This window comes from Phlebotomus papatasi, chromosome 3, assembly GCF_024763615.1.
Source record: "Phlebotomus papatasi isolate M1 chromosome 3, Ppap_2.1, whole genome shotgun sequence".
In the NCBI taxonomy this organism is placed as follows: domain Eukaryota; kingdom Metazoa; phylum Arthropoda; class Insecta; order Diptera; family Psychodidae; genus Phlebotomus; species Phlebotomus papatasi.
The window spans coordinates 41,575,908-41,585,344 of record NC_077224.1 but is presented as its reverse complement, the minus strand read 5'-3'; the positions used below and the strand labels follow the sequence as shown (position 1 = coordinate 41,585,344).

The 9,437-nt window shown below is 34.2% G+C and overlaps 2 protein-coding genes across 3 annotated transcripts in view; one reads left to right on the top strand and one right to left on the bottom strand.

Annotated features, from left to right (window-relative positions):
• Nucleotides 1-11: 11 nt before the first annotated feature.
• LOC129805731 (LSM12 homolog A) lies at nt 12-8,967 on the bottom strand. The gene is made up of 4 exons (XM_055853843.1): nt 8,715-8,967; nt 7,938-8,071; nt 7,628-7,867; nt 12-571 (listed from the first exon to the last, which is right to left on the bottom strand). The coding sequence occupies exons 1-4, from the start codon at nt 8,833-8,835 to the stop codon at nt 491-493; spliced, it is 576 nt and encodes a 191-aa protein (XP_055709818.1). The 5' UTR covers nt 8,836-8,967; the 3' UTR covers nt 12-490.
• Nucleotides 8,968-9,052: 85 nt separating this feature from the next.
• LOC129805691 (probable phosphorylase b kinase regulatory subunit beta) overlaps nt 9,053-9,437 on the top strand; it is a 43,077-nt gene continuing 42,692 nt past the window's right edge. The window contains exons 1-2 of one of the 2 annotated variants that reach the window (XM_055853773.1): nt 9,053-9,199; nt 9,257-9,369. In XM_055853773.1, the coding sequence (XP_055709748.1) occupies nt 9,168-9,199; nt 9,257-9,369 (145 nt within the window). In that variant the 5' untranslated portion in view covers nt 9,053-9,167. The remainder of the gene's footprint in view (nt 9,200-9,256; nt 9,370-9,437) is intronic. The other variant, XM_055853774.1, reaches the window with a different exon arrangement.

Genomic DNA, 9,437 nt, shown 5'->3' with positions numbered 1-9,437 from the left:
AAAAGACATGATTTATGTTTCTTTTTTTTTAAGGTAAATTATTTATTGATGGAAATTTCTTTACGAAAAAAAAGGTTTGAGAAAAAAAATCACAAGGAATCAACGCGATTTTTTGCTTGTTGAAATTTCGATTTAAAAGAAATTTTCAAAGAGGATTTGTGTATTACCAAAAACTTTGGGAGAGGACAAAGAAAATAGGTAAGGTTTTTTGTTTTCCTTTCTACAATTTGATTCTTTTTTTTATACTTTATTCTTTCAAAGAAAATTGGATAAAAATGATTGTTCTAGGGAAAATGAAAAAGGGGTGAAAATGGTAAATTTTAGGATATTGATACTGACGCAATCAAATAGTTTTTTTTTACAATTTTTGACCAATTCATCATTTAGTTTTTTTTTTATCTGTTGTCAGTGGCTCCAATATAAATATATTCTCTTATCCTCTTTCCTTCTCAATTTCTTCCTTCTTTCATTCTTTAAATCATAATTTAAATTAATTTGCTGATACTGCGGGTATTCCTTGATTATTGGTAGCTGATGATGTGGCTGCTGAATCCGTTAGGTATTTTTCCACCTTTCAACACACGATATCCATTCAGTTATTTTTCAAAACAAAAATTAAACTTGCGGTCAAGAAAAGACAGTCACTGGTTCAAAAATTAGACGCACTTTTTGAATTTATTTTTTTTTTTAAGTAATAAATATTTATGACAAAATCACAACTTACCAATATGGAGAATAGACCTTCCTAACCTAATTAGAAGATTTAATAATAAACAATAAAATTCAGAAATCAACTACAGTAAAGTGTGCTAATCCGGGCGCTTCGCTATCTGGATCGTTTATGACTAATCCACTTAAAATAATATTTTTATTTTTATTTCCGTAATATACTCACTCTACAGTAACATAATATAACTATTCAAGTTTGAGAAAAAGCAAAGATAATATTTTTATCCATTAAATAAGTGAGTTCAATCGACTCATTTCAATCTTGTGCTAGCTGGTTTCTTCACTAAAAGTTTTATAGCAGTTATATTTTCGCTAATGACAGCTAGTTGATTGAAAACATTTATTGTGTTTTTCTCCCTGTGAAAAAAGTATATTAAATCCAAAGGTTTAATTAAAAGTGAATTAGTGAAAAGGCGACCCAGTTAGTGCATGCTGACTTATTTAAGTATTATCATTATTTTGTAAATTTTCTCTAATATTTTTGATATTTTTTTTATATTATGTTTCTGAATGAAACAGAGAATAATTCTATGGATTTAGAAGAAGTAAAAAAGAATTTCATCAATCCAAAAACAAGCGTTTAAGTAGCACTCTTCGGAAAACGATCCAGTTATCCCACCTTACTATATATTGATATTTTAAGAAAGCTGTTGAGACTGGGTCACCGGTATAAAACTGTCTTCAGACTAGAGGTTTAGCCCAGTTCCCGAAGGTCTCAAAATCCTAAATAACAAGCAATTTTATTGCTTTTTGATAACCTAATAGGTCATTTGTCTTTAATAATCCAATCCAAAATTAAATTTTTCCAAAAAAAATCGTGACTGATAAGAAATTAGAACAGTTAAGTCATATGGCTGAGCCTTAGGTCTGAAGCCCATATAATCCATCTAATCTAAAGTTATATTTTCTTTGATAAATAATCCGAAATTAATATTTTTCGGACCTCCTAGTCCTTAACCCTCTATTGCTTTTGAATCACTCCAGAGTAGCATTACGAAAATCGCATTTACTGAGGCAATAAAGGTTTTATTTATTTAAAATGGCTTTAGTACCTTAAGTCATAGTCTTACTAACATTATTTTGAAGGTTTGAATTCATTTTGATCTTTCGTTTGGTTGCCGTCTTCATGACCATGTCACATATAAAATTAATATTAATATTAATACTTTTTGAACTGCGAGAATGCCAACAAATGATAGCAATTGTTTTATCTTGCCTCTCTCTTGTGTTTCGCTCGAAAACTGACCGAATCACAGTTGGCACGCATGGAAAATTTCTCGAATTGCTTGTAATACGATTTAGAAAACAATTAATACGAACAGTAATATGTTACTCATCGTATTACTCCACTAGAGTGTACTCTTTCTAACAAACGTAATTTTCCATTTGAAATTTTGCATACTATATACCTCTCTTTTCGGCTTTTCTTAATATTAATATTAATCTTATATGTGACACCACGGCCAGTTTAGTGTGACAGGTCAGGGAAAAAATAGCAAAATTCCTTGTGCAACATTTCTCGTTTTCAAAGTGCAAAAAACCATCTTTAGGTACTCCGAGTGTAGTAAATATTATATTTCCTAAACGCTGTGTTATTCTGCTTCATATATTTAGTTTGATAACCATAAAGAAGTGAAATTGTGAGTTTTAAGAGAAAAAAATGAAGATACTCTCTGGAGCCTCTTGGGTGGTTAGATGTAAAAATTTCAATATAACTGGCTTTTTCATTTAATTGTTCTGTTAAAGTAAATAGCTGTTTTGTATAATTTCTCTCTCAGAAAACAATTAAAATGGCATAAAGACAGCTCACAGCGAGTAGTCAGGTCAAATTCTTGGAATTGACCAATGATAAATGGCTGGAATTCGTGGATATGGTCGTAATATACGAAGAAGCAGATTTTGGCTGTGATGATGAGATCACTAATCCGACTTTAAATGTCCAAGATCATGAAAAATGCCAGAAGATAAACAATGTATTTCATAGTGCTTTCAAGATATACAAGAAAGTGACACTTTCCTAGCTGATCTGTGAATTATTTGTTAAAAATTAGAGCGATTGACGCAACTTCAGTTTTGTCAATGCTAAATATAAATATTAAGAATTCTAAAGTTTTTCTACAAATATATATTTTTTATAGTAATCATAGGACAGATTCATCCATAAAAACATTTAGAATTAATTAATTTTACTTTTATTTTTTATTTAAAAATATTTTAGTAATTTGATACCTAAACGCTTATCATACTCCTCAGGGTATCTTCACCTTTTCTCAACTAAAAAAGATAATGACGAACAAATGGTATTTTTGAGTTTGTTGGACCACAGCCTAGAAAAACATATCTCACTACTTTTCTTGCATATTAAAGAATAAGACGATAGAGGGTTAAATCCATAAAACTAGTATTTTCTTTTAGGATATGAAAGTGGCTCGCTTAACAGAAGGCATTTTTAATTTTTTTCGATTTTTGGCACAACTTTTTTTGAAAAAATGATCATTTTTAGTCACTTTTTAACATGTTTATACTATAAAATCCGTCAAAATCAATATTTCTAAAAACCCTAATGTTAAGCACGAGCCAACTATATCTAGAAGTGTGCAAAGTTTCAAAAAAATCGATTCAGGGGTTTTGGTTTTAGATATTTTGACAACCGATTTTGAAAATGATGTTTTGAGAAAAACAAAGTTTTACAACCATTTACGCGCGCGGACGGAATGCATATCTAAAAATGCTCTACATCCGAAAGTTTTACTCCGATTGACTTGAGATTTTCAGAAAATGTTCTTTACTTACCCTATTATTTTAATAAGCAAATAAAAAAATCGATTTTTTGAAGCCTTCAAACCCGCTTACCCCCTTAAACCTAGGTGGAAGCAGGATTTATTAGGTGAGATTCTTAACAATCTCGCCTACTATAATCCTAACAAAATTTCATGTCGTCCGATCGACCTCAAACTTGGCCAAAATGTGTTTCAGCACTTCCTGATCACGAATATATATGTGGCTATTTTACGTTCCCGGCCGGCCGGCCGGCCGGCCGCTCTTTGGAGCTTAATAGCTCCTAAACTAAAAAAGATATCGACTTGCGGTTTTCGGCAAAGGTTATATATCGGGTGAAAATTGCAACTTGGTGCATTGACTCCCCACCCCCCACCCCTCCTTCCGCCATTTTGAAGACCCCCCTTTTTTTGTTTTCTCAATAGCTCCGCCCCTATGGCATTCAGCGGACTCAAATTTTAGTATTTTATAGCTGGGCCTTAGGGCTTTCCATCAATACCAAACTTAAGGTCCCCCGACCCCCCTGACCCTAACTATAAGGGTCCAAAAAAAATTTCTTAAAATGGCCATAACTCCGGTACTAATTATCAGAATTTAAAAAATGAGGGCTTTTTGGAAAGCTCTCGTGAAATGCCACCTCCCCTTCTAACATCGCAAGTCCATAAAACCACCGCTAGGGGCGCTATTATTAAAAAGAAAATTTTTAAATCTTATAAGTTAAATAACTCAAAAATTTCATTGTGCATCGGGCTGAAATTTTAGTATGTTGTAGCCGTTGATTATACCTATCAAACAAAAAAAACCTTAAGTCGATCTAAAACCCCTGACCCGAGCTATAAGGGGTCAAAGTTCGAACATTGACCGGCCTCTATCTCCGGTTCTAACTAACATAGCGACCTAAATTTTACCTTTTTGGTTTCGTCTCGATGAGCACTTTCAGATGGAAGTTCAAAAAGTCACCACAGGTGGCGCTGTGATAACGTCAAAATTCATCGAAATTCAAAGTCACTTTTCTCAAAAACGGCATTGTGCAAGTTAATGAAATTTTAGTATGTTGTAGTCCAGTCTAGGACGTTTCCAAAATGGTGCGTAAGTGCGCTGTGGTTAAAACAGAACCGGAGATATGAGGGGTCAAAGTTCACGAAATTCAAAAAATCATATCTCCGGTTCTATGTGACCGATTTTGATGAATGAGGGCTTAAACGAAAGATCTCACCAAATACTACAACTTTCTAAAATATTTGAACTTCGTGGGACCAACACCAGGGGCGCCACAGTCGAAAAACCAATTTCAATATCACATAACCTCAATTATCTCGACTGTCGCTGAACCGATTTTGATGATTACTTCGACACAATTGTAGAACACATTTGTCTCTACATTTCGTCCATACATCATTTTCCGCTCAGACTACGCTATCACTCCGATTTTTCCGTTTAAGTGTGAAAAAATTGATTTTTCCCATAATAACGCTTTGAAATCACTCAGATGCCAATTTGACTGCCTCTACTCCACCGAGACACTTAAAATAGGGTTTTAAATGGAAAGTCCCACAAAAGACAACAATTCTTTAATATAGTTGAAGTTCAACAAATGACTACCTGGGGAACTCTGGATGAAAAAACGAGTTAAGAAACAAAAAACCTCGCTTATCTTGGCTTCTGAGTAATCGATGAGGTCAAGTTCTACGGCAAAATTATAGAGAACATTCTGGTCTGCATTTCACCCATATATCACTTTTCTGTCAGTTCATCCAAATCCTTGATATTTTGGTTTAAATACAAAATTTGCATAATTTCACGAATTTGATTCAAGATAACTGAATGGCGTCTCCCAACTTCAGCTCTAAATCGAATTTGCATGCACTCCGAGTTAGCTCACGTTAAGAATCTCACCTACATAAGCCGGTTAGGATTATCTGTTCCTTTTCTGTTGGGTATCACTCTTTCTGATAGTTACCTCTCTGTACAAGATCACAAAACTCTTACAGCGAGCAGTAGTCTGTTCAAAAACACTCACAATTCACAATAAAGGATTAAAATGATCACCTATTTTCACTTAAGAACTTGTCATGATATACCCATTAATAAGTACCATTTGGATAAGTGAAATTTGAACCTCTCTCTTTATAAAAAAAAGAGGTAGATTACGAAAAAAACATTGTACTTCTTTCATTTTCTTAGATACATTAAATAAATTTCAACATTTTGACAAAAGTGTCAATAGGAGACCCCTGTCGTAATGGTATTCCTTCGTTCTTACACAGAATTTTCCAAGATTGAAAATTCCCAAAGAATCTTTCGCGATCTTTATGGAAAATATGCATTGCCCTGTAAGGTAATTTCATAAGATATTCCACTCACATTTTCTCTAAGCACTAGTTTGCAGAGGAAAAAATAAAAATTATTCATCATCATCCACTCAAATTCCCAAGTTGGAAAGTCTTTGAGATTGTTATGGGAAAATCCACTGGGTATGGTGAAATTTTCTCATACAACAATATTTAACCCTTTAACGACGAGACAGTTTTCGCGGACCGAAAATCAGCAATAAAAATTAAACCAATAAACAAAATCAGTAAAAGGTCTTACATCTAACCTTGGAAAGTCCAATAGAGTCTGATTCTGTGTATTTTTTTCCTCTATGAGCGATAGGGACAAAAATAGCCTAAAAAATTAAGTAATTTTTCTGACAATACCAATGAATGATAATTTTCACCCTAATGACAAATATGATGTTTGAGTATTTTGGTTTCTTTTTTCCAAAACGGTTTTGCTTAAAAAAAAATTGGAAGTATAAAAAATAATTAAAATTAATCTTCATCATAGATGGAGACTTGCAAAAAATATCCTACATTCCTTCAACCTCCTATTTTGCAAAAACGTACAAACATACAGAAAAAAATAATTTTAGGTAGTCAGAAAAAAATATTTTCTTTATGGGACACCTGTGTTCCAATCCCCCATAAAGAGTTAAATTTCTTTCGAGATTTTTTTTATAGAGACGATTTCATTTAAAGTCTGAGGTTATAGAGGCCAAAGAGAGCCCATTTCTTATCTGATTAGGGTAAGTTTGGGATCATTGGAACGGTTTTGAAATCCCTAATTGGTCTGAAACAATTCCAATTAATTATAAATCAATTTAAACCGCGATAAATAATTTTTGTTCGAAAAAATTGCATTATACTCCTAATATATATTTTGGGTGATCTTTTGAGTGCGCTACAAAATACCAAACAGACAAGATACCGTTGAATTATTCCTAATAACGATTTTTCAAGGTTGAAGGTTTTAAAGGCCCTAGAGAGCGTATTTTTAACCCAATGGTATCATTTTTGGGCTCTTTGGAAAGGTCTTGGAATTTATAAGAAGTCTGAACCGATTCCAATCGGTTATGAAGCGGTATTGAAGCGATTCATAAACGATATTTTTCTCCTAAAAAATCAATTCTGTTAGTCTTAAGATATTTGGTAAAGGGTAAATAATGTGGAAGTATTTTTGAGATATAGCATCAAAGTTGCAAGTTTGAGCATTTCTTAAATGAAGGCCACCCCTTTTAGGAGACTATTCACTGTTAATATTAATTAGGAATAGAGGAATGTAGGCATGGTTCGCACAGAGTGAACCTTCAAACGATGTGAATTTTCTATTTGTTTGCAAAGAGCTGACTCAGCATTTCTCATCTCGTCTCATGAGGTTAATAATTATCTATCTTATGGCTAAGAAATGACGAACTAGCTCTTTGCAAACAAGGAGAAAATTTACGTTGTTTGAAGGTTTACTCTGTGCGAACCATGCCTACGAACCAACCTAACCCCCACAGTTGCTTTTTGTTTAGATTAGAAATTTGACAAAGAAAACATAAAGGAATTCTTGAAAAAAAATCGTGTAAACAGAAAGCTTGTTCTACTCTTACTAATTCACACATTAACAGGAAGGTTCAACGACGTTAATTTTTGCCTGGATTAATCTCAAATACTCTAAAAATTAAAGATTCCTCGAGATATTTCAGTTCAGTGACTTAAGTGATATCCTGATCCATTGAAGAAACAGGACTACTGCGTATAACTTTTTGACCAGTGACTGTAAGGGAAGGTGAGAGTGAAAGCGGGATACTCACGATTTTCTTCACATAAGTCAGTTGCTTGGAGTCTGGATTCCCGGCGACATTGTCTACTTTGTATGGAGGTGATATAGTAACATCATTGAAGACAATTATATTGGGACCGGACCACGTAACCTGATCAATTGTCTTTGAAATCGCTATGAAGAGTTTCTGACCATCGGGACTCACACCAGCTGCCAGAGCTGTCACCAGTCGCTTCTTCTGCTCCAGAGTATTCCTCAATCGAGTGGTCAACTGCAGAAAATATCAAATTGATCAGGAAATATTTGCAAATATACAATCTTTAGGGGGATTGTAAACTTACTCGTTGAAGATTAAGTGACTGTGGAGGATCAGGTTTTGTACTAACTTCCTTCTTCACTTGCACATCTCCGCACAAGTTCAGATTCACCATAAAGACATCGTGCTGCTTCACAGTACCACTCGCTGCTGGACATTCTGATTATGTTTGCAATTAAGGAAAATTCACCGTATTTCTTTTTGCAAAATGGAAAAATGCATAACCTAAAAAACAATTAAGAAAATTCTCTGCCACAGCCATCTACACTCTCTCCACGATTGTGATTCTCCTTGGAAATTCACTGATATTGCAATCTACTTAATAAATTTTTTTTTGTTAAAATTTTAAGCATTGAACTAAGTTTTGAGATATTGTTAATATCAAAATCCAGGAATAGGTGGAATTTATAAAATTATGCACACAAATGGAATTTTTCATTATTTCCTGGAAGTGATCTAGTGATTTGATCTTCAAGGATTGAGGATTGCAACAATTATAAACATGATGGACATAATCAATCTTCTCTCCTAACTCTAATCAAATAGAGAAATTAAAATACATCTAAAACACCGATAAATTACAGAATGAATCACACGTGTTGTAAGTTCTTAAGGGCTCATCACAAGTTTGAGCTCCCCACGACATCTTCGATGCTTTGAAAACGTCTTCAGAACTTTTTTGTGCCCTCCTGGGGCTTCTCTAACGACTAAGTTTGGCTGAAAAGAGGTCAAATTAGCACAATCTCGAAGGCACTAGCCCTCCAAGGCCCCTTTTGGGGAGAAGTTCAGTGTAAAAGGATACTCAAAATCAAGATCTTGGTACTCTGGTCGAACGCCAAGACTTCACCCTCAATATTTTGATTAAAACACGTCGTGCACACAACTGTACTGCCAATGGAAAAACAATCATTCACAGCAGCCATCTCGAGCTCAACTTGAATTACAAATTTCCACACAGCTTTTCCTCAAATTAACTTTTTCGCGGAGAGTTTTTTTTTTAGAGAGACACCATTGTGTATATGACAGGCATGACAAGAATCATCCCATCGTTTTTCCTCAAGTGGAGAATTTTTGGACTTCTCCCTACCCGACAGTAGAAATATCTATGGAATACTCCTCATGCTCTCGAGATACTTACAGGGTGATTCGCCGCAATTCGCCAGCAGCAGAGGTCAAAAAGGTAAAAAGAAAACAAGTGGAAAGTGGCAAAATTTCCTGTTTTTCTCACCTTCGTAGAGTCTTTCTGGCCAGAGGAATGCGAGAGATGCAGAAACAAAATATCCCGGAGTAAGTTGTACTACTATTTTTGCGATATGGCGATTGAAAATTGAGTTTTCTTCACAGCAAACCAAATCCAGTTCGGATGGGAAGTATTGACGACATAAACTTGGATCAGTTCCTCAAGATCACCAATTACGAAGATACAGTGAAGCAATTGGACATATATTATGGAATTGGTGAGTTTTATACAATTATTCTCGTGAGTTAAATAGAATGACGTCTTTATTTCTGAGTTTCGGTCAGT

Bases quoted from the DNA above. Each gene is read 5' to 3' on its own strand.
- LOC129805731 (XM_055853843.1), bottom strand. From the start codon at position 8,835: ATGGCTGCTGTGAATGATTGTTTTTCCATTGGCAGTACAGTTGTGTGC. The intron at 7,868-7,937 runs GTAAGTTTACAA...TATTTTCTGCAG, and splicing joins AGTCACTTAATCTTCAACGA to TTGACCACTCGATTGAGGAA. The intron at 572-7,627 runs GTGAGTATCCCG...GTGTGTTGAAAG, and splicing joins TGACTTATGTGAAGAAAATC to GTGGAAAAATACCTAACGGA.